Source organism: Lipophrys pholis, assembly GCF_963383615.2.
Source record: "Lipophrys pholis genome assembly, chromosome: 4".
Classification (NCBI taxonomy): domain Eukaryota; kingdom Metazoa; phylum Chordata; class Actinopteri; order Blenniiformes; family Blenniidae; genus Lipophrys; species Lipophrys pholis.
Window position 1 is genome coordinate 27,086,677 of NC_137637.1, and position 25,377 is coordinate 27,112,053.

General features: G+C 41.3%; 1 protein-coding gene across 3 annotated transcripts in view; it reads left to right on the forward strand.

The window, feature by feature from the left end:
- The window catches only part of asic1b (acid-sensing (proton-gated) ion channel 1b), a 173,065-nt gene that overhangs the window by 128,878 nt on the left and 18,810 nt on the right, over window positions 1-25,377 (forward strand). For 2 of the 3 annotated variants that reach the window (XM_080462612.1, XM_080462610.1), the window contains one exon: window positions 20,972-21,122. In XM_080462612.1, coding sequence (XP_080318738.1) covers window positions 20,972-21,122 — 151 coding nt within the window. Of the gene's footprint in view, window positions 1-12,060; window positions 12,970-20,971; window positions 21,123-25,377 lie in introns of those variants that run through there. The other variant, XM_080462611.1, reaches the window with a different exon arrangement.

A 25,377-nucleotide genomic window follows, 5' to 3' on the forward strand; every position in this document is an offset into this window, starting at 1 on the left:
TATATGAATAAGACATATGACTAGTGTCCTATATGGGGCCAGTAGCTACTTACCAGTAGCTAATTAGGCCGATGAGAAGCCCTTAATGGTTTCCTACAGGATTGTTCCCTGTACTTTAAAGCACAGCGGAAATTAAACATTTGGCTCCATGTGACAGAATGGATGTTCAGAGGAGAAAGGTGACGCTCATTTAAGAGCACTGGACTCTGGCTCAGTGAATTCTTTTTTTTTTCCGCTTCATTAAGTCTTTGTGATACTGTGTGCGCGTCTGTGCGTGCGCCTTTAGAGTAGCATCAGTCATACAAGCCTTTATTCTCAACACCGTTATCTACCGTTCGTTTCTGCTCACATTGTTTCAAATACACGGTTTTAAGCAGTTAAACATGGTTCTCTGCAGCGGGGACGGACCCTGAAAGACAAAAAGTGTATTCCTGTCCAAACTGGTGCTCAAGTGTCTCTCTCTCTTCTCTCGGGGTTTCATAGATGACTGCATCTGTCGTGGTCAGCAGGACGCCATTAGGACCTGGGTGGCCCTTTGTCGCAGAGTGTAGCATCAGCAAGACATCTAACCTCACCCTGTGTACGCGTGTGCGTGTGCGTGCGTGTGTGTGCACGTGTGCGTGCGTGTTTTTGAGCAAGAAAAAGCAACAAGAGAGAGAAGACACAAAACTTTCATTTTAATTACTCTACATTTTAGGTTAAAAGTAGTGAATCAGAGATGTTTAAAAGTATCATTTTGAGAAGTGTTTTTTCAATACCACGTTTAAATCCAGTGTACCTTAATTAAACTACTGCTGGTGCTGAAAGTCGCCAAAGCTGAAAGAACAGCAAATCTGCAATCACGCTGATTAAAACGCCTTGGTTTAAAGGCACAACTTCCTGTATTTGTTTCAAAGTTTTAAGCCCTTTTCTTCAAATCTATCTCTGTCGAAAATGTGTGTTCTTTGTTTCACAGGTAGAGCAGACATTGATATATATATATATATATATATATATATATATATATATATATATATATATATATATATATACATATATATATAAAGTTCAAGAAATTAGAGAAATATATGATGATGTTATGACAAAAATTCTTTTTTTAAATGTTCTTTTTTTTTTTTTTAATTAAAACAAAAGAAGTATGAAATAGAGAAAATTAAAATTCCTCACAGACATGCAGACCTACATCGTAGGCTGTGAGAAAAAACCCATCTGTGAAACAGGGACTCAAGTCATCATTCATCCACCTCTTAACTTAGAGGTGGACAGGGAGGAAGCCAAAGTCGATTTTGGGTATTAAGCTAAATATCCCCTGGACAGGCCCTCAGTCCATCATGGTCAACAGAGAGAGACAAAAAAAAAAAAAAAACACCTTTGGAACTTGGAGACAACGTTTTCTCACTCCAATATATTTATTAATGGAGCTGGGGTTTTTTGTTTTTTTAAAGATGTCACAAAGTGCTCATGGGCAGATTTTATTTTTTTTTTTAATAGGAATATATTTGGATTGTTGTAACCCCTACATCACTGTGCCACCAACAGTTTACAAAATAAAATTATATTCATGTAAGTCATTTCAAACAGTCTTGATTTGTGTCATCTCTCTTCTGTTCACGCCCTGTAGGGAAACAACTTAACATTTATACAGTATGTGCACATCTGTGTGTAGGTGTAGGTGTAGGTAAGGCATTTGGAACAGGAAACACCAATATTTCTTAAATTCAGTAATTAGCAGCTTCCCCCTTGTTCTTACTAACTCAGACAGCTAAAGCCACTACATTCCCTCACACGTAAAGACGTCTTGGGCAGGGTGACTGGAAAACAAATCACATCATCAGGATCTGTGTGTCAATGTTGTACCAAATTAAACTTCTAAACAGAGATTCGATGTTGTGGTAGAAGATTGGTTCAGGGCTCATTGCATTCCCAGATTTCATCATTTTAACAACAACCTGTATCTTCTATCAGCCTCGTGTAAGAATCTGAACACCAATCTGCTCTCACACTTCACACATGAGCTGTGGCAAACTGCCTTCAATGTAAATCAGCTCAAATCGTCAACAGGCTGCGATGAGCTCACACTCGTAGAAGGCCTGTTGATTGAGCAGTTGTTGCTTCATCCTGGGATGAGACAAGTCCTATGTTTGCAGCCCGAGTGCCGCTGCCTTTGGGCAATAGCACACAAGGGGTTGATCACATTATTCAGCATCACAACCTAATATGCACAGCTGATGCAAATCGGAGCTCCAATAACGTCTGCTGAATTCGGCATACGGTGAAAGAATTAGTGATACCGGCAGGAAGTTAGGCCCGGTTGATTCCAGCCTTCTTATTCAGGAGTCTGTTCAGTCCTTCATTGTTCAGTCAGCTGCAGACCAGGAATTATTAAGAGGGGAAAATAAGCAAATAAATCACTGCAGCAATTAGCGAGTGTGGCTGCAACCCCCTTTTGCACACATACACAACGTAACATAAACGCTGATGGAAGGCTGCAGCCATCATATTAGTTTTGGTAAATGTATTTCCAGAGGGACCATTACACTGCGCAGGAAAATAAAATCAAAATGAAAGATCCATTTAGGTGCAGCCTGCTGTGCAGCGCAGGACTGTTTCTCCCATCTGGATCGGGCTGCTCTACCCTCATTGCGTGCAGGAAGTTGTCAGAAGCTTGGACAAGGATCAACCCCTCTCCGTTAGTCCTGCTGTCTCTGCATGTCTGACATCCTCCTGACATGAAGTGCAACACAAACACATGCGCCCCACGCACCTCTGACATGCGATTTAATGAAGTTCACCCTTGAGTAGTTGACAGGGAGAGCAAACAAGATGTACATTTTTAAGGGAAAATTGAACATATGCAACAGATGGAGGTGATAAACCAAAGAAAGATGATTATGCAAGTGAACTTGGATTAAACTGTTGCCATTTATGTTCAACGTTGCTTATATAGTGTGCAGTTTTTCAGTGCTTTTATATTTATATATATATATATATATTGATGATTTTCTTGGGGGGAGGTTGTGTGTCAGTGGTGTAGCTGAACGAGTGGCGACTAACCGTCTTATTTGAAAAGGCCACCACAAGGTTTTTAATTTGAGGTGGATTGGATTGGCCCGTTTAATTTATGAAACATCTAGAAGGTCACGGATTTTCACTTAGTTTCATTAGAGTCTTTGACTTACAGCCATCGCCCCTTAATATCAGGATGGGGGGGAAAAAAACAATTGTCTTCACTCGTTTAATTGAATTGCATGACTTCATTTTGCGTTGGGGATTTATTAAAAGGTCAGAGCAGCTGATTAAAATACAATGACGAGATTCATAAAATCACAACATGTATACGGTAAATAATAGATTCATCGACTTAGCCTTTCTCATACAAGTGCACTGTAAATGAGTATAAAAAAACAATAAATTCATGGTAAAAACCACATAAAAATAGGTAAGTGAGTGCTGAGAAGGGCTGCGGCTGGAACTGGCACGGTGCCATATTTGAGTTTTGCGTACGATAGCTCATCAATCATCCATGTAAGAGCCAAAAAGCAGTCTGTACATATATTATCTGCGGCTGAAATAACATGTTTGACATCAATCCTGTCATTTCACTTTCACGGTACCTTGAGATAGGAGGTCATAAAAAAGCTTTTTTTTTTTTTTTGTCTGTGTGTGTGTGCGCGCTTGTATATATATATATATATATATATATATATATATATATATATATATAAAATCACAACCCAATGATATCGCAATTTCCTGAATTGACTGTGTTCTTGTGCATATAATTTAGCAGCATCAGAGGGAAGTCACCTCCACACCTAATAAAACAAATGGACGGACTTAGTTTGACAGGAGGAATTCATTTGTACATGTCAGATAGAAAGGGACCATTTATTCCACAAAGACCCATTCATTCATTTCTCCCCGAGCGGCAAATCGGAGGCACCGGTGCCCATGGGGACTGGGAGACTGTTTGCGAAAGCTCGCTGCCATACTCTGAAAGTCATTCATCAGAAGCATCTCCTCTTTCCAAAACGCTCCCCAGCGCAGCTGTCACGATGCTGCTGAGATGAATTAGCTGTGTCATCTTGTGTATTCCTTGTGCAGGCAGGGATACTCTTATCCCCTGCAGGCGATCAACATAAATCTGATCCATTCAGCCATAATACTTCTACTGTAATATCTCTACTTTTACACATGAATGCGTGCGCAAAGATCACCAATGCACACGGCGGTGATGCTGTCACTCTTAGAATATGACATATCAGGCTTTTGATATCGACTTAGTTTCTAAACTTTGATGGTGACCACGCGCCAGTTATTCAAGGCATTTAAACGTCAGTAAAGCCGACTTGGGAATACTAGAGTCATATGACCATATTTTTCACAGTTTCTTTTTGTGAGGTTTTATAAAAACATTCACGCTCAAGACCTTTACAAGCTCATTTCATTCAGCTTTTGTAAATACCTGTAAACCACTGCAAAATAAGTCAGCATGGGCTTTAGAATAAGTTTGTATATAAGATGGTTTTGGACCCTGCCGCACATAGATAATATTAATGCACTGTTGCTTTATAGTTCTTTTCAGTTTACCGTTCGCTTGGTTTAACATTAAAGGTACAATTAAAGTGAATCAAACAAAGAAATGGTGATTAAATTCAGGATACATAACTCTATAAAGAAGGTTAAAAAAGAAAAACGCAAAAAAACAGGGTATGGAGTTACAGTTGATGAAATGTTCTCGAGAGTAACGTCTTTTAAATAATTAATACTGAAGTCCTATTCGGATGTAGGGTGGAAATATATAAAATAAAGTAGGTCTTGGAGGTCTTCCTGTGTCAGTGTTCCGCATGTTCTCCCTAAGTATGGGTTTTCTTCAAGTCCTCTGGTTTCCTCCCGCAGTCCCAAAGCATATGCACGGGGTTTCTTAAAACTAAATTAACCGTAGGAGGGAATGTGAGTGTGCGATTGTCTGTCTCTATCTGCTCTGCCTGATATGAACCGGTGACCACTGGGATAGACTCCAACCCACAGTGTCCACAAGTCTGATAAATGAGTATAGAAGATGGATGGATTAAAAAAGGAGAAGAAGACAATAAAATTACAAAGCCTATAAACCTAATACTATAAGTTTGAAGTTCACTGCAATACAGTATTTTTTACTTTGTTTTTAAATAAAGGGGGATTTGGTTAAGCCCAGAAATTTCATTCATGGAGCCAGAAAATTCACATGAGAAAACAGAAATCCATTCATAACTTTACTGGGGAAATTATTGTGTATTTAATCCATGATTTGTTGCCTAACTTGAAAATTGATTGTTACTGAGTTCAATAATAGGCAACGTGTGCAATGTGCAGCGGTTTAGGATATCAGGAAGTTGCATCAGAGCCACATTACACTTCATACTATTATTCTCACACACCAAATAGTTCTCTTTATGGTGCTTTATTCGTGAAATTGGCTGCACATCATTGTGTATAGCATCCATACAGGTTTTGATGTTGTTGTTTATTACATTTTCTGACAGTCAGTGCCAATAACAGTAACATATGTTTGCCAATACACCTCATTCTTTCACAAACGCATGTTTTCATAGTTCATAACCTTGCATCTGCTGTGTTCAGAGCAGTCGAATACTTGGATTCTTACAGTTCAATAATCAAGGACGCGTATTCACGGCTGCTGCACGATGTGGCTCTTAATATTTTTCACGCTCGCAGCGATGTTGACAACGTCACACAATACCCAGCATTGTTTCAATGTCACTGCCTGAAGCTCCCCGTGTACACAGGCTTGCAGTCAGAGAGACTTCCATTGACTCTCATCTCCGCTGTTTGTTTTTACGGTCGATCGGCATTTACCCGATGCGGTATTTAATTCAACCATATAGCACAGCAGATTGAGACGCTATTGTGAAAGTGGCCCTTGTGACATTTGTCTCTGAGAGCAGATCATGTACACAATCATCCTCAAAATTGTCTTTGTAAATCACCAGCTGCTCCTCCATCAGCCCCCGCGGCTTCAGGACCCTGACTGCCTTTGCTCCCACCCTGTTTCTCTCCTTTTTGCTGTCCTTCGCCTCCTCTCTCTCTCTCTCTCTCTCTCTCTCTCTCTCTCTCTCTCTCTCTCTCTCTCTCTCTCTCTATCTCTCTATCTCTCTCTCCTTCTTGGATGCCTCAGCGTCGAAGGCTCCCAGCGGGAGACAGACAAGAAACAGCAGCAACCAAGAGAAGCAGAGACAATATGGCGATCACAGAGGGAAGGGAGCAGTGAGCAAAGATGTGCGAGTGAGAGGAAGGTTGACTTACAGTGTAAAGACACATGGTAGCGAGTGGCAGGAAGAAGGTAACTGCACTGTGTTTGTGCCCGAGTAAACAAACCGCGACTTGTACTCTAACTATCGGAGGCAACAGACGAGAAGTGATGACAGAGTTTAAACTGTGCTTTTTGAGGACAGAAGTTGACAGTGGAGTTTGTTTTTTTGGGGGTTTTTTATGCAGCGCCACTTGTTTTGTTGCATGAATTTTGGCCCAACAATTGTCCAGGTCTAGTCTGGTCGGCCACACCCCGATGAGCAGAGCGAGGGACAGTTTGATTAAGTGCAGAGTGCCTGGACACTCCTGTGCTCCCCCAAACAGACCTTGTGCCATTAGTGCACGCAGGCACAATGACACACAACTCCCAATTGCTTATTTACTTTAGCCACCAGAGAACGGGCAGGGAATATCCTCCCACTGTATTTTTAGATAAGAATAATACATTTTTCACACTCTTTCTCATGATACAAAATCAAACAGGTCGTTTATTTTTTTTCCTTCGGCAACTTATTTTTTACATGTTTGTGTTGAGTTTCACAAAAATAGTTAAAAAGAAAAAAAACTGCAGCACTTAAAGATTTAATTAGAAACCAAGCAAAGAGTTGTGAGTGAAATAAGAAAAACCCTGTCATTAAAAAGGTAATTAAAATTGTACATTAATTTATCAAGAAAATAAATAGAGGTCAAAGCTGCACAGTTTTGCTGAGAGGAATTTTTTTTATCTCATAGATTGTCAGACTGTGTCATTGCTATAATTTGACCCTTGGACAGCCTAATAACACTATGGCAGCATAAAATGGCACTTCATGCCTCTTGTATGGCACCCGAAGGATGCTGGCTTTAGTTTCTTCTCATTAGGGATCGTCAGACTCGAGATCAGTAAGAGAGGTGAGAATTTGAAAGAAAAGAATAACCTCTTCGCCAGCCAGCATGTCAACACATCCACATACGTAACTATGCAACAGAGATTCTCTATAGAGCTCCGCATTCACATATAACACATGTGTATTATCTTTACACATCTCCAACACGTCTATTCAAGTGTGGTACTTGTGAAAATATGAATATGGATCAATTAGGTAAGCAAACATTTATTTATTTATTTTTTAAACATCTATAATATCGCAGTACTAATTACTGTTTTGGATGGCTGTACACAGTAAAAGTAAAACTAACTGTGTTTTCAGCCAGCTCAGTGTGCACCGCTGCTTTAATACTCACGACCGATGGCACTTGGATTTGAACCCTGTACCTGGCACACACTGCATGCCAAAAGGTGTAATCCCCTCTGGTTTGCTAAAACGACCGATAAGACACGATGTCGAGTGGCAGCTATTAAATTTCTGTGCTCGTCGGTGCCTTTTCATTCATCAACACTTGGCTTTTAAGCGTGAACCGCTTCACTGGATTCACTGATTGAAACTGAAGTCTTTTTCACATTTAGAGGAACTGTCAAAGCAAAACAAATCCCCTCCCCAACCCCCCCCCCCCCCCCCCCCCCAAAAACCCCAGCAATGTACTTATTACTGTCATTCACATTAACTCCTTGCAATCAAGAATCAAATACTCTGTGAATTAAATAAATTGTGATAGGGATACGACTATTTGTGGACTGAGAGTGTTACTGTAATTACCTCCTTGTTTGCTGACATGTCTGACTCCATCAATTCTCCCTCCAAATATATTCTGTGTAAATAGTCCACATCAGCTTTGTGTTGAACAGCTCTCAGATTTTAGTAACACAATTGAAGGGTCTTCACAATAGACACATTTGCACGATCAACCGAGGGTTTGATTACCGTAATGCCACGTGTGTATTTCCCCTCCAAGCAAAAGCCTTGGGATTCCTCAAGTCTGTGTCTTTTGGAGAAGTACGTATCGTCTCAAAACTGCAGCCTTTGAAAAATCAATATTCCTTTAGCCAAAGTCTGCATTTTTCTGCCCAATACTAATCAAAGAAACTGCTTATTGCTCGGGGAGTTTATTGCCTTTTATTCTCTCCTGATCAAATAAGTGAAAGGCAGCTGAAACGCCGTGTCCCTGTTTTATTCACAAGAAGATATTGTTTGGTTTATTTTAGAAACTCGTCAATCAAGTAGGATATTTACAACCGTCGCACACACTTAGGTGATAATAAACTAAAGATATGGACCCGCGCGCCCCTAACGAAGAATCCCCGTTTGCTTTCATAATGGCTTCATTAGTGAAATTATTTGCTGCGGTTTCAGGGCAGCATGCGTTTGTTATTCTGTTGTCGTTACACTTGCAGTGGGATTGTGCTTCTCTGTCAAGCAAGTACATCATTATCCCTTCACCCAGACGGATTAGCTTGTTGCACAGAGCCTCTCCTCCAATATGTCTCTCTCTTGATGAGCTGGCTGGGGAGCATTGTTGAACAAATGTTGCTAAATGCCAACAAGTGTCAGAATTCACCTTCTTTGAATTCTGATGCACCTCCCACAGTGTCTCCAGATGTAATATTCAGGTGATTTAGAGTAATCCTTCGGACCAAAAAAAAATTAATTCCCTCACGTGTCTGCTTCGTTCTGGCATTCGCCCGCTTTCCTTTCCTCAGGTATTCAGCTTTCCGTACATGACTGCATTCAATCAAGCGCATCTTGATTGCCAGGACCCCCTCATGAATCCAGCATGTTAGGGAGGGATCTCACCGGGACGACATCGCAGAGCCACAGCCGATCCCCATGACATCCCCCCTCGTTGAAACATGAGTAATCGTCTCAGTGGAAGACTTGATTATCCTCTAAAGGGACATAATGTGGCACGTGCGGCGGTATCGGCAGCGAGGGGAAAAGGCAGGAAAAAGAATGAGGCATGCAGGGCGCATCCTGTGTGAACCCAGTAACATGGGGGAGAGGGAAGAAACTGCAGGTGGTAGTCTGATCACATCAGCCCTGCCTCGTTGTTCTTGAGCCTTGTGGTGCATACACTGTACGTGTCAGATCATCTTCATTATGTTCTGATGCGGAGTCTGGATAACAAGACAGCCCAGTATTCCAAAGAAGTGGTCCATTGTGCAAAGAAATTAATGTATAGAGAAATGTAGAGAAGCGTTTCAAGGATACGGTTTGATACAGTTGCTGAGTTTCAAAAAAAGAAAGAGAAGGATGAGTGTGACACGTTTTGCGGTTCTCATCACAACCTCACATCAAGCCTTTTCCTGGTTTAAACCTGAAGGCTGGCTTGGCCTTTCTGATTTGTGTTCACATGATGCCTGGTTGGGTCTTTTCTTGATGCTCAACGTTCCTCTCACAATCTGATGGCATGCTTCTTGGGTGAGATGGTCACTCTGAATTGCTCGTATTCACGTTGTTTGTCTCTCTGCTCGGCTTGAGGCCTCGATAAATTCCACCTGAGCTTTTTTTCTTGGAACAGTCAGCCCTGCGCGTACGTTATTTATTTGTATCACCAATATATAAACTTCCATTAGCGTCAAATGGCAGCAGTCATTAGAAATACAGAGACATCTAGAATTTGTTACACACATGCTGCTTTGGCACGACTCCCCTCAGAAACAAACACACAGATTTTAAAATACTTCCATCGATCATTTTAGCACGAAAAGGTCCATCCTCAAATACAAGAAAGAGCATCAAAGAAGAAAGGAATTATGCTGAAATGAGGGTTTATTAAGCCAAACAATAGTTTGATGCATTTTCAATCGTTGTGATCTTAAAGCCTGTTACATTTTGGATCTCTTTCAACAGACCCATTAACCATCACCCACTTAGGCGATGTGAGTGTCGTTCCCAAACACACCTCAAAAGATTGGCAGGAGACAGAGCTTGAATCAAACTGTTTTTACACCTCAGCCAACGCCATGTGAAGGCTACTCAGGCTACAAGGTAAACTGTACCTCAAATAACTGAATAATAAAAAATTTTAATAAAAAATTATGGAATTCATATATTCATATTGTGTTGCTTCGGTAAAAGTAAGCACAATGTGTTTTCTTTGTAAATGTGTCAACAGTACATTGACTTCCAAAAATGTTTCCTGGGCGGAACAATACTATGAATATACTGAAATGAACTCTTCCATGTACCTCTGTTTCTGACTGTTTGTTAATGCCATACAAATTCTAATGTTTTTGCAAAGCCTTCTTGTACTCTGCACTCTGGTCATGGAAGAGTTTGTGAAGGGATCTCAAGTTGAAAACAAAGAATTGCTGCAACTTTTTATCAGTTTCACGTGTTTGTTTGTTGATTTGTGACTGTGCTTTATTATGCTACTTGTTTACCTCATTTGTATTTTTTTACATTGTCTTGTGATATTGTACTTGTTGCTGCCTTGGTCAGGTCTCATTGCAGAAGAGATCTTTCAATAGTAAAGCAGGTTCAACGAAATCAATAAAAAAAACTGTCTTGTAGATAGATATAAAACAGTTTTTCCCCAACCTGACTGCTGACTAGTGGTTTTTTTGGGGGGAGTTTTTTCACCATCTGATTCCAGATCACAGCAAAATCCCATATTTCAAGAACCTGGATTCATTCTTTAGAGCATAGTGACATGATGTAAAAAATTGATTTACTAAGTACCCCTCATTCATGCCCTCTCCTGCCATTCACACCATTTCCTGTTGAGTTTCTCTCTAAGGCACGCACTCTCACAAACACCACCTTTAAAGTGGGAGCAGACCGTTTGTATCAGAGCGGTACAGCATCTAGCTTTTACTCTGGACTGGAACACTGTGTGACGGCGGCCAACCAAGCATGAACCACCATTTAACAAACACCCCCTAAGAGAGGAACGGTTTTTACAAACTACTCTGTCAATGGTGCATTCAAGCCTTTGTTGCTGGCCTGTAAGTTTCCCCTCATCAAAGCCAAACTAGAGCACCCCGGGGTCAAAAATAAAACTATTAAGCGTATGTTTTGTTCTTTTTAACATCAGGGGATGCTATAAAGATAAGCTGCATCATTTCCAATAATTTATCAGTCGCATATTGACCTTTTTTGTTCTTCTTTCTTGCTTTTTTTTTCATCTTTGAATGAAACGCATCATTGACAGATGGGAATGTCAATCTGTTTACTCACACCCGTGAGTGAAAATGTTAAAGCTGTCAAAATTCAACTTGGGGAAAGGATAATAAAAAAAGAACCCCAGCTCCACAGTGTCAACTCCCATAATGCGGTGTCCAATTTTGAGGACGAATACACCTTGGAGGGGGGGTAAAGTGTGTGTGTGTGTGTGTGTGTGTGTGTGTGTGTGTGTGTGTGTGTGTGTGTGTGTGTGTGTGTGTGTGTGTGTGTGTGTGTGTGTGTGTGTGTGTGTGTGTGTGTGTGTGTGTGTGTGTGTGTGTGTGTGTGTGTGTGTGATGGGTTTCAAAAGGAAGACAAATGGTCTGGAGCGCATCCACTGATTCAATAAAAAAAAAAAAAACCAGCACTGGGGCTGCAAGGAGGGAGGTGTGCATGTGAAGAGTGAGGATGATGGAAGAGGCGGAGATGGAAAAGTGAGAATTAAAAAAGAGGGGAGGCAGACGGGAAGTGCGGGCATTACAATGTAATCGTGTGATTTTGAACGAACGTTTTGTCTCTGAGGAATTTCGTTCTGACTTTCCCAGACTAACGGTTTGTAATTTCGATGGGGGGAAAAAATCCCCCGGACTCCTGTTGCTGCACTGTCGCGCACTAAATCATGGTGAATAACTTTGCCCCCCACCCCCTTTGGACATGCTTTGGGTACATTGTGCGGCTGACAAAATACTCCCCCATCACCACCACAAGCTGCTGCTGCTCGGTGCCTGCGAGGACCGAGCGGAGCTGCGTGCGTGCTGCGCTTCACTTTCTCTCACTCTCTCAGTCTCTCTCTCCCCCTTTTACTCTGTCTCTCTCCCTCCCTCTCCATTTCTCTCTCTCGCTCTCTCTCTCTCTCTCTTCAAAGTCTCTGACAAAAAAAGCAGCTATCTGGGCGCGCGGAGGCGAGTTTCGGCTCATTCACTGTGACCACGGTGGGGCCGATGTGGAGCGCGCCGCGCGCACCAACCGCTCCGCCAAAATGTGCCGGTGCGAGTCGTCCGTGGGATCGAAACCGAGACCGGCCTCCCTCGCCGAAGCCGGGAAGCTGTTCTTGAAACACACCACTTTGCACGGCTTGAGACACATCTTCCTGAGCGGCTCGTACCCCCGGAGAGTCGCGTGGCTTCTGGCGTTCCTGGCCGCCCTGGCGCTGCTCTTTACCTGGTCCAGCAACAGAGTGCGGTACCTGCTCTCGTCCCCCGTTTACACCAAAGCGCACATGGTGTACGCCAAGCGGCTGGTCTTTCCCGCGGTCACCATCTGCAATCAGAACCTCCTGCTGCCGCGACGCATGAAGAAGACCGATATCTTCAGCGCGGGGAGGTGGTTGGGACTTTTGGGGAGAAACTGGCAGGTCTCGCCCGCTGCGCGAGAGGCGCTCATCCCGCTGCGAGGAGAAGTCAGCGGAGGCGGCGGCGGCGACGAAAGCGCGCAAGAAGAGCCGCCCTGGTCGCCTCTGTCTCGGATTTTGGACTTCAACCACTTCCTCCCTCCTCCGCGAGAGTCCCAGCCGTCCATGAGGCAGCTGCTGGACCGGCTGGGACACCAGCTGGAGGAGATGCTGTTATATTGTCGGTACCAGGGAGAACTCTGCGGGCCGCGTAATTTCAGCACTGTGAGTGTGATTGTCAAAGTTCAATACCCATTTTTGGGGGGGCTTGTTTGGTTATAGCTTCTCCGCCCCCTCCCAACAGGTCGATGCAGATTTTTATTTATTTTTTGGCCCGGTGCAGTTTATTCTATCATAAATGCTGATGAGAGGGAGAACTGATTGTTTTTCTGTCAGCACCCTTTAGCCGTCGCAGAAATACATAGTTAGCAGCGTAATTAATTTGCTTCCAGCTCATATTATTACCACACACACACCCAGTGCGCATTCCCCTGCACTGTTGCTTGGTAATGTGCCTCAGTAGTTCCATTAACTAACCTCTTAAAGCTTCCTGCATGCGACTGTAACATTTCTGTATTGTCTCCTAGGATTCACATTGAACTGTGTTTCCAATCATAATGAGGCTTTATCTCCATCATTTTTATGATAATAAGTTCTTAAACTGATATTTTAATATTTCATGTGTTATTTTCATCAGCTGTTCTTTGTTCTTCGTCCTCTTCTCACCTTATTAGGCTGAATTTGCAAGTCCCCCAACCTGCAGTATCACACACTGAGCCATATTATTGAAGATTCATGAAAAAAAGACCAGGATTGTCTGTTGTCTCCATTTGGCCTAAATGAGTCCTCCCTCCATTGTCTGTCAATGCAGGATCAATGTGTGTACAGTCCTATGGTCACAAGAGACCAATCGGCCCCTAATGAAGACTTTTGATTCATTTAGCAGCACCTTACAGCGCTTGCTGACACCGTGATAGAGTGCTGTTAGCGTTGGCCTCGATGGTAAACTGCAGCCCCATTGATTGCACTCCATCATCGTGAGAACAATGTGAAAGCCAGTGTTCCTCTCTCTCCCACCTCATTACCCAAATTTGTTTTCAGTTAAGTACATTTTCTGCTGTTGTTTGAAACACAGTTTGATCTTGGTGTAGCAGGTTTTCTCCTGTCATTTGCTGCAGGCATGACTAAGGACTATTTTATGTTTTAGGAAAAAGTCTATCGTTTCAAACTGCTCGCCTCAGTGGCAGCTCCCAGACTGTGTCATCAAACCACAGCCACACATAATGCCTCACATTTAAATGCATCACATCTCGAAGCACAAAGCAAGTTATCACAGCCAAACACATTTCCTCACAACAACAGTAAAGCTTCTCCTTGTACAAAGTATTTTAAGGGGTGACTGAGAAACATGCTGCTCTTCTACCCAGATAAACATAATGCTCCAGCCAGAGTTTTGGGTATATGTGCCAGTGCATAGATAATCGATGATGCCCTCCTTGGCCTCAGGGCAGGCAAGACAAGCTGTCGGCGTGAGTCAGACCAATAAAATCAGTCACCCTCGAGGAGCGAGGTGTGAAGAAGGAAGGCGAGCCTGTCTACATACAATAGGTTTCAGGATGTATTGCCTTTTGTGCAGGAACCCCCCAACATTGCTGAACTGCTCGTAAATCTCAATAAATATGGTTCAGTGGCCGTATAAATCTATTATTCCCTCCATCCAGTGGCTCTGCCCTGGTTAGCAGCGCTTAAACAACTCGCATGCCTAATTCTCATCACACAGATTTATCCTCACTCTGGGGTCATGGACATTGATTTTAGGTATAAAAAAAAAAAATCAATGAGAGAACATTCTGCCATTACTGTTCCTTTCATTGATGGACAACAGTCTGCCCGTTTTTGCTGAAATCTTACTGGGAGGTTTAGATAAATATGTATTCAGTGTCTTACTTTCATGCCGAGACGATGTGTTTACATCTGTTTTGGTCAGTTACGTTCACCGGCGAGTTTGTTTCTTGTATGATTGCTGGCTATTGCTGCACATTGGTTTTTAGAGCGTCGGTTGCTCAGAGCAGACTCCTGCTGCGTCTGGAAATGATGCTGATGAGAGCAATGACGGCAACCCCCAAAATAGCAAAAGTTACAGGCATTTCAACCAAAACAACCCGCTTTTCCCTGCAACAATAACACCCTTAATATTTCCCTGCTCTGTTTGCAGCATTAACAAGAGCAGCCTCATTAGTCCAGAAAGCAATGCAGGCTTGTTTTTTATTTAACAGGTGTGACTTTTTTTTGGCTCCATGTAACTATAAAACTTGCGGTACTGATCCAGTGTGAGTTCAGCTCTCTACCTACACATTTGACTCACACCTACTCTCCTATAACCAACCTCTGCGTAACTCGTGGACCGAAATGGATTTCGATGAAATTTCTCGTGCAAAGGCCCATGTACGGTACGTAGCTCTTTAACATCACAGAGTCCTCATCAGCGGAAAGTTACTTCTTTTTTTTTTTTTCTAAATGTAAATGTAAATGTTGCATCTTTCTATGATCACGAGCACGTCCAGGACTTGTCGCACGTGTTGTATTGACTAAAAGTGGGGGGAAGTTCTTGACCTTGGAAACGTCACATGGCAAAGCACTCCCATCTCAAGGACCATTAAATAGCCTGTTGTGGTTCTCATCTGCTCATTGACTGTTTGATTAGCATGACAGCTCCAAAATAACAACTAAATAGACCTTGAGACGAGGCCCCTTCTCGAGAGATTTGACAAGCTTCATGTTAAGCCTTTGTTGGAATTAGTTGTTGTCTTCATCCAAAGCAGTGGGATGCTTGTGTCTGTGTTGATTTATTGGATTTGGTTGGAAGATGTTTACAACACTCCCTTTATATGCAGATGAAGCACAATAATTCAATGTGGACACATCACAAAAGTATATTGATGCACTTGTCAGTTCATTTATTGCTGTAATTGCTCATGGTCCTTTCATATTGTCACACTTTTTTTGAACGCCTCGGAGAAGTTATTGATTTGTATTTAACAGATCCCATTCAGAGTTAATCTTAGCCACCCATACTATGCTGTGGTGCAGCGAGCAGAAGGCTGTCAGGGGTTAAAGTCCTTGATCATGGGCCCAGAGTGCTGACCTATTGGCAGTGGGATTCACACCAGAGAAAGTCCAACTGCAAGTTTGCTTTTCTAAACTGTAGTCCCACAGTAATCCAAAGAAGAAGAAAAAACACATGGAAACTGTGGCTCTTGTTTTTCTAAATATTTGGACAATTAAACATCGATCCTCTCTGAAAACAGAGCCCGTTAAAGAAGTAATATTGTTGCTCTCCACATCACTTGCAGATAATTTTCCCCGGAGTGTGATAATTTATTTCAAATCGTTTTGAGAGCTTTTAAAATGCCACCCTCAATCGCAATTACAACCTTTCCTCTGAAGGCTTTAGAGAGCTCTCCAGAGGCTGACATGATGGCAACACGCACTCCAACAGAAAGATAACTGCCAAAATGTCAAAGATTAAAACTCACTTGCCAGCTTTAAGTCGGTACCGGTGGACGTGGCTCCATTGGTAAAGCGCAATGTCTCCTAATTCCCACATTAAGTCCCTCTTGCCCTATCCACATGTTGAAGAGTCCTTGGGGCAGGACACTCAGCCCCAAATCATTACTAATGGAGGTCTAGCACCTTGCATGGCAGTTGTCACCTGTGTGTGTGTGTGTGTGTGTGTGTGTGTGTGTGTGTGTGTGTGTGTGTGTGTGTGTGTGTGTGTGTGTGTGTGTGTGTGTGTGTGTGTGTGTGTGTGTGTGTGTGTGTGTGTGTGTGTGTGTGTGTGTGTGTGTGTGTGTGTGTGTGTGTGTGTGTGTGTGTGTGAAGTGCACTAGACTGCTGTCGCTGTGACCACGATAAAAGTTAAGTGGATATTGACCATTTTCCCCGAATCTGAAAAACTTTGTGGTGACGACTGTATGAAGTTTTCCTAAATGTCATTTTTATCTGTCAATTGACAATATCTGTTTCATTTATTTCTACCATCACCTATTATTTTGATTGTATGATTTAATTTTCTATTATTGATTGCTTATTGCTTCTTCTTTTACCCAATAGTCACTTCTGAGCTGTTGGAACAACTTCTGTTGTTCACGTTGTTTAACTTATTTTAGTTGGTCTGAGCTGAGTCTAGTTTTGTTTGTTTTATCTTTAATTTAAAGTCATTACAGAGGATTAAAACAAAAATGTCTTGGCCTTACCTTCTTCTCAGCTTAATTTAACGTATGTTTAATAAGACAGTTCTTACTTGTACACATGTGTCGTGAGAACACAATTACACAATCTATAGGGAGTTTGTTTGCAAATCATTTATTTATCTGGGTTATGCTCAATCCCGACAGGTGTGTCAGTGACATATTTTATGTTTTTGCTTAGCACTGATCTTAAAATCAATGAAGAGGGGAAGCGGCATTCACCGGGAACTTTAGGGAACAGCTTGTGCATCCTTGTCACATTGTCATGTGAAGGATAGCCGAGGGCCATATCAACAGTCTCGGGCTGTCTGTCTGTGAATTATTTATCTAAGAGAAAGACGGTGGCAGTTCTACACCCTGCAAGAACGGGAGAGAGGGTGAGGTCTCCCTCTGTGCTTTTCCTGATAGGTGGGCTTGATTTAAATATTTATTTTTTGCTCTGTTTACACATTAAAGAGCGACAGGGGTTCATATTTTTAATGCAATATATATGGGTCGCTGTTCAGTGGTGCACAAAACCCAAATGCAGCGCAGGATTTATCTCCTTAGGGAAAGCTGCTTAGGCCTCGCAGATATTTTCTCACTTTTAATGCTCTGTGTGTTTGAGCCAGTGGTCTGATACCGACAAGTTGCAGATATTTACACCGCTGTGTGGAATCATTCAATACTGACCGTTTCCCCTCTTTTCACATGGGAATTAATTAGTTAAGAAGTTAAGATTAAAACTCAAAAGACTTAAACGCAGCGTGACGCTATTTCCTTATTGTCAGGTGATAGGTGAATGAGACAGACAGTTACTTTGACAGACAGATGACAGGAGGCCCGGTGAGACTAAACTCTGAGCTACCGAACACAATGAAGATCCTGACTCCCCAAGGTCACCAGCGGCACCCACCGCTGCTGCTGCTGCTGCTCCTCGCTCGATGCTGCCAGCACAATCGCCTGGTTTCCACAGCAACTCTGACTACAGGCCGCCGTAGTCAATCACCACAGCACCAACACATGCACACAGATGGCGTGCAGAGCGGCTGCACACACGCATGCAAATACTGTACACCGTCTCCCATACAAGCACCAATTGCTCATCCTCATGGAACATGCGCGCGCGGTTCATGGAGGTTCATGAATCATGTGAAATAAGCAGTCGCCCAATCGCACTGACTCCGTCGCTGTTATCTCGATGTGTATCTTGCTTTTCATACCGAGCAGCAGTGCGTCTCGCTTTGTTCAAACTTGTCCTCCGCTGAGAAACAAATCTGTCTTGTTGAGCTTCAATGTGGAAAACCTTGGAAAGGAATTGGCCTAACAAATTGGAGGCATGTCTGCAGGTGGATGGGTCTCCAGTTAAAAATCTATCATTTCCAAAGGGCTTAGACTTCAACCAAGCAACTTTGTTTTTCTGCAGGTGTTGCACATTGTCGTTGTCAGATATCGTGCCGAGCAGATGGAAGGGGCTCAATGATATCATAAGCCTTCTCAGACTTTATATTCCAAAGAGTAATGATAAAAAGAGATCTGATTATAGTGAGAGGCAACTCTGGTACTAAGATGGATTTCAGGGGCATTTTATTGATGTTTTTATCCCGCTCTGGAGCTTCTGCACGTAAGGGAGCGTTGCAGGCGATGCTTTTGACTCTATTTTGCCACTTACGCACTTAAAAGGTCACATTTCATATTGTGTCGGACTATCAAAAGACTTTCTATTACATTTCACCATTTTGTGTCTTAATAGCTCCCATATTGCGGTGCCTTGGGATGGGATCCATTGTGTTTTCTTCTCCATTCTTCCCCACATCCTTCGCTGAGCAGGTTTCACATTATACTAACTTTGCCTTTGTGCCACATGGTTGAGGTTCTTTTTTTTTTTTTTTTTGTAGTTTTTGCTCCGTGCATCTGGTGTTTTTGACATTTCAGTAATTTGTCATGAAGCGCGAATGCCTGACTCATAAGTCAACCATGTAATAAATGCCTGCTCATGCTGCGCCCACGTCCTCACAATGCAGTGCACAAGACAGGGGAAACCATTTTTGGACAACTCAATTAAAAAAAACAAAAAACCTTTTAAACCATGTGTGATCGATTTGCTTCTCGTTTTACTCTCCTACATTGAATCCTTGTCTTTATCATGCAATGCGAGCACAGAACGTAGAATCAAAGACAAGATATAGTTCACTGATTAACTCTCATCTCACATCTTCTCCGCTTCCTCCTGTTGTTTCCTAATGCGAATGTCACAATGTTGAAGGTTAATAATAAGTTAATTGGGCTTTGCTACAGGGTTCACGAACATGCGCCCTGACAACAATGTAGAGGATCATTTTACTTTGGATCCTCGCCAAAGTTTTCCATTTCCTAATGTTTATGATTCGATTATATATCCATTAGTTCACTGGCAATCGTGTTTCTGCCAATAGGTCACAGCTCCCTGCTGCAAGCTCGAGCTCTCACGTGGAAGGATCTGCACGGTATATGTCATACTAATAACACAGCATACTGTGTGGAGGTTGAGTCCGTGCATAATACTTTCTGACACTTTGTTGCAGAGGCAAAATTTTTGTTGTAAAATATGCGCATCAGCTCGCCGCCTCCCCTCTGCTGAAAATCCTTTAAATCCACATTGGAGGGAAAATAAACAAGTTTTGTCTCTTATTTAGGAGCTAAATAGTTTAGTCGGTTTAATATTTAAATGTTTGATTACCGGTGATTAGTTCTATTTTGAATTTAATACTTTGAATACTTTTGGATTTTGGATTGGGTAGAAACATTCATATATATACTAACCCGAAACACTGTATGTCTGGTTCAAAAGCCCAATATTTTTTATATCAAATTCTAATTAAAAATGCAAATCTTTGTAATTAACATTTCTTTATTCATTTTCTTCAGTTTTTTTTAATTGTCACCAGAGTTTTTTGGGGGATGCAATCTCTCTGATATGAACATTTATTCTGATATATGAAAGCATACATGGAACGAGCCTTTGGGCATTTTACAGTACTATCAATACTATTCAACTCTGTGATTGGGATTACTGTAGTATCAACATGAAATGCAGTTCAACAGGTTCTAAAGTTCCAAGACTGAGGTTGGAGAACTCGGAGATACTGAAATCAAATATGTTCTCTTAAAAAAAATGCAAAATATCAACCCATTTATCAGCCAACGCAGCGTCACCTGTATCAAAAGCCTAATCGGTCAACAAAAATAACATGGCATTTCACAATAGTTGTTAATAGTAATCACTTAACGTGTTTTTATCATACAGACTATCAATTATTCTGTCAAACAAAACAGCAGCAGCAAACTTGCTTTCAAAAACTGGTACACTCCAATGTTTCACATCTATCCATTCTTTTCCAGAAAGTGGAGTCTATCCTCTGACATTCAGAGGAGGCAGTGTACACCCTGGACAGCTTGCCTTTCCATAACAGGGACAACAATTAGGCCTTTTGTACAAAACTCTAGTTTGGTTTTGTTTTGTTTTGTTTTTTAATGAATGTATGCAGAGAAAAACAAACTATTATTGGGTACTCTTCCATCCACAAAAGATGCATTTCTTTATTTTTTTGTGATTGAAAATAACTTTTCCACTTTTGAGAGACTTTCTTTGATGCCAGCTTTCATTGTTGTCATATATTACGGTTCTCAGGCGGAGCTCAGAAATACTCAGAAAGGAAAACTGTCATATTAACTCAAGTAGAAACTAGAATCTAATGCAAGTGTTGAGAAGGATGAGCGCTCAGTTTGTCCACTGCATTTTAGCACTAAGATCTCTGAGGGCTGCCGCTGTCAGTGTAATGAGAGCAGGTTACAGTTAGGTCACAACGGCTGCCTCTAAAGTCTAAAACAATCCTTTCTGTGAGGATTAATCCGATAGAGCTCCAAACTGAGATTTTCTTTGTGGGTCAGAAATGAGCACTTGAAGATGAAATGCTGTCACTGGTTGTTAACGAAATTCCCTTTTATGTGTCTTTCAGATATTCACGCGCTATGGAAAATGCTACACGTTCAATTCAGGCCAAGACGGACGACCCCTGCTGGTGACGATGAAGGGTGGGACTGGCAATGGCCTGGAGCTGATGTTGGATATCCAGCAGGATGAATATCTTCCTGTATGGGGAGAGACAGGTGAGTCGATCAATCACACAAGCCTAATTTATGAAAACCACAGTTAAAATCACAACATTGCTGCCCTAAAATAAACTATTGAGTCTAAAAGACTCTTTAAAACCCTTAATCACCAACGCATTTCTTTTTTTTTTTTTTTTACTAATGGTGCTGTGAAATCTGAAAACCTATCACAGAAATTCCTCTCTAATCTAGGAGATGAAGACATGACTTGAGTGTATTGTAAAATGCTCTCTCTGCAAGCCTTTTTCTTGTAATTGTAAAGCCTTCATTCCATGAAGTGCGTCAAAGTCGTGCCTCTCTTAGCAACAGCTCCAAAATTTTCATTTTTTTTTGTAGTCAGAAAAAAAAATAATAATCAAATCTTCATTTAATAATGTCCTCCAAACTTGTATTAGCGGTGACTGATGATCCTGAGAAATCTACTCTCTGATCATTTAAAATGCACCTGCTGAGTCCCAGAGATATTATCGACTAATCTGTATAAAGAGGGATAGCTATTGATTGGGCAAAATTTATTTCATTGTCATATAATTGCATCACTTGTCAGTTCAGCTTCGAGGTTGCATGAATCACAAAAAAGAACAGAACAATTTGCCAGATATGAAATCAATGGAGGCTGCAGGCTCTGCAATTCAGGGTCGAGCCCTCATCCACACAGTCGGGCCTCCTCGGGGCTGCTTCGGGGCGAACTGAGCCTCTGATTTCTAATGCAGCTGCATATGCCACTGTGTGTTTGTATCAATATTTCATAGGTTCAGGGAAATGAATGTAAAGAGACAGGTCAAAGCAGCCACAGAAACGCTGTGCTCACGGTCATCAGAAAATATGAAGCACAAAGTAGAAAGCCCCGATCTTGAGCCGTAATATTTAACGATAAGCCACATCCACAGCCAGCCTAAATGATTTAATTAGATTAATATTAAATGCTCTTTATGTAAGAATGTTGAATTATAGACGACAGTGGAGTGGTGAAAGCATAAGGATGCAGTAATTACAACAAAGCAAGACGTTATATTCACATGCAGCCAATTGTTCATTGTGTCACGACAGTTTACGTGGTTGTCTTTGCTTTGTGTACCGAGGTTTCTCGAAATGTATTGGACATTTTCCTATTCTTTTCAAAATTAGTTGTTTGAAATGTTCTCCACATGTTGTTTACAATGCTCAATAAAGGCTTAAAGTCTATGTGGTTCAACCTGATTAATGGAAATGTAGAAAATAAAGACAATAGTCAGGAGACGAAAAGCTTTTCGTTCGCATATTTCACACCCAAGTGGCACAGATAGGCCATTGATTAGTATTTTATAGCTGCATTTATTACCCATTTAATTTAGCTGCATCCCATAATGTGCCATCTGCGGTTTTGTTTCTTTAATTCATCAAAGTGCTTCGGACACATGCAGATATGTTGTAGAATCCTTGAAAACAGCAGAAATGTCATTCGACAAACACACGTGCGGCGTAACTCGATAATTAATTGTGCATGTGTTTTTCTTTTCTTTATGTGTTTATATAAAACCAAAAAAAAACAGAAACATTTTTGGGTTGCCAAATATTTAGCTTTCCAGCGGAAGTCTTTTTATGGGGTGACTTGCCAGGGGACAAAGGCAAAAAAGTTTGAGCGATAAAGATGTTTAAGAAAGCTTCCCAATGAGAATTTATGGATACAATCATTTTATGTGTCAGTGCACTGCTACAGGTTAAGTGTTCTCTAACATCTCCTCTATTTCCACTCTGAATTTGTTGCCAAGTAGTTATTCCGTGTGATAGTGAGGGATGTGGTGTTCTCGACTTGTCAAGGTCTTTCTTCCTGTGCAATATTTTGGGCTTGAAAATGCTTGTCTGTTGTTATTGTGTAGACAAATAAAAAAAAAAAAAGAATCTCTCTATTATTGTTGGATAGGAAAGACGCTGAGATCACCACTAGTGTGAATAAAAATGTCAAGTCAAACAGTTTTGTTGGAAGCTCCCTGAAGTGCCTGTCAAAAGCTAAATAAAGATAAATAAGATGAGACAAGTGATTGACAGTGGACTCACTCAGATGGAGGCGAAGCGAGATGCTGCTCTTCCCAAAGGGGATTTGCAGAGTTTCTCCGGAATGTAGTGACAGAAAGTTGACTCTGATCACGTAATATTCCTATTTATTATCTTCTTCCATAATAAAACAAGTGAACTATACATATATAAGGAAAGACCTTCCAGTAGTCTTAACATAGAGCAGCTTCACTAGAAAATGGTCCAGAGTGGCCTGAATCAGCCCAAACTGTAAGCTTAATATAGTATTAATAGTTTTAAATAGTGTCAGCCTCCTTAACTGAAACTGGGAGCTGGTTCCACATGAGAGGAGCCTAACAGCTGAAAGCTCTGCCTTCCCTTTAACTTGCCGAGGAACCTTTAGCACTCTGAAAACCAAGTGTTCTGCTGGGCTACCGTGCTACTAACAAGTCTTGAGGATATCATAGAGCCTTTTTGTTCGACACTCTATACATGAAAAGAAGAATTTTAAATTCTACTGCAAATTTAGCAGGAAGCCAATAAAGAGAGGCTCGTATTGGAATGATGTGATCTCTCCTGCCTTACTCATATGTACTCCTAATGAGCAGAGGGGGGAGAAAAAAAGGTCATTAAGGCTCTATGCAGACGGATATGTGTCTGCATTTTAATGCTGTGTGTGTGTGTGTGTGTGTGTGTGTGTGTGTGTGTGTGTGTGTGTGTGTGTGTGTGTGTGTGTGTGTGTGTGTGTGTGTGTGTGTGTGTGTGTGTGTGTGTGTGTGTGTGTGTGATTGTGATTGTGTATCTCTCTCTCTCTCTCTCTCTCTCTCTCTTTCTCTCTCGCTGTGCCCTACATATGTATTTTTTTTTTTTCTTTTTACGGGTACAGCTTATATTGAGGTGCCCTTCAATAGTCCCGAAAATTCAGTACATGTTCCCAAAAGATTATTGAAATTTGAAATAAATTGTAAGTTCACATTTTAAACTTCAGGCTTGTGCTTGGGTTTCATCCAAACTGTAACCTCTATGATATGTTACAGGCAATTGTGATAAGTTTTAGTTGTTTGTTTCTCCAAAATGAACAGGAGAGGACAATGGGGTTACTAAAAAAGAGATGGAAGCAAGGTTTTCATACAATGTGTTATAATCTTGTGGAACTTGAGGCCTGTTGAATGGTTTTGTTTTCTCGACATTCCCCAACAGGTTCGATTTCTAAAAACTAAAAAAAAATTTGCATTTCAAGTACAAGTGGCATTTGTTATAATGCCAACTTTATTCTCTGTAATTTGCACATTTCAACTTTAAACCTGATAATAATGTTCGGGGGAAAAAATAACCACTTTGTTAAATTACCCCTAAAACATCAGTAAAAAGCCTTAAAAACAATCAGAATATTGAAAGAAACGGAGTGCCCAACAACATAATATTGCTTTCTGATAAAGCATTCAATTAAATTGTCTTTTCGTCCACTAAACAAATTAACCAACCTCATAACAAACATGTTTTGTTGAAATTAGTTATCACTTGGGAAAATACATTATCTCACTGGCAACTGAGCAAAACGCTGTTTCTGTCGCTTTGGGTTTGTTGTGGCGACAAGTGAAAAAAGCTCAGAGAAAAATTGTATCATCGGCACAAATCAGACCAGATCTGCCAGCACTCCTGACAAACACTACAGTTGGATATATTTTTAGAATGTAAACAAGGAGGGAGAATGTCAGAAAAAAACAACAACTTTCAAGACCCCATAATAATCACAATAAGAATTGCGCAAACCAACATTTATAGAGCATGACGATGCGCCAGATTCAGCTCAGTTCACAGGCCATGAGGCTCAGTGGGCGTGGGCACGGAGGGAAGGTGATCCAGCTCACAGAACAAGACAGCTCAGCTTAGATTATATTTGCATAAGAGCATGCACAAAAACATCGGCTTCTTCGGATGTGTTATTTTCAGATAACTCCAAAAAACGACTTCTGTGGCTCTAATTGTAGAAAACTTGAACAGAAACCAAACCAGGTGGGATGAGAGAGGAGTGAGCCATGGAAGTGGGGGTTGAGGGGGTTGTTGGAGGTAAAAGTGTACATGTTAAGGTTACTCGAAAACTACAAACCTGAATAAAAGTGATTGAAGTGAATGTTTGATTAGGAACAGCAGCCTATTGACAGGAGGATTTTCTCAAAAAGTGTAAAAAGAGTTCTTTGTCTTGTTGAAAACCAACTACTTGAAGTCATAATCCAGAGCACTGGTATTCAAAATG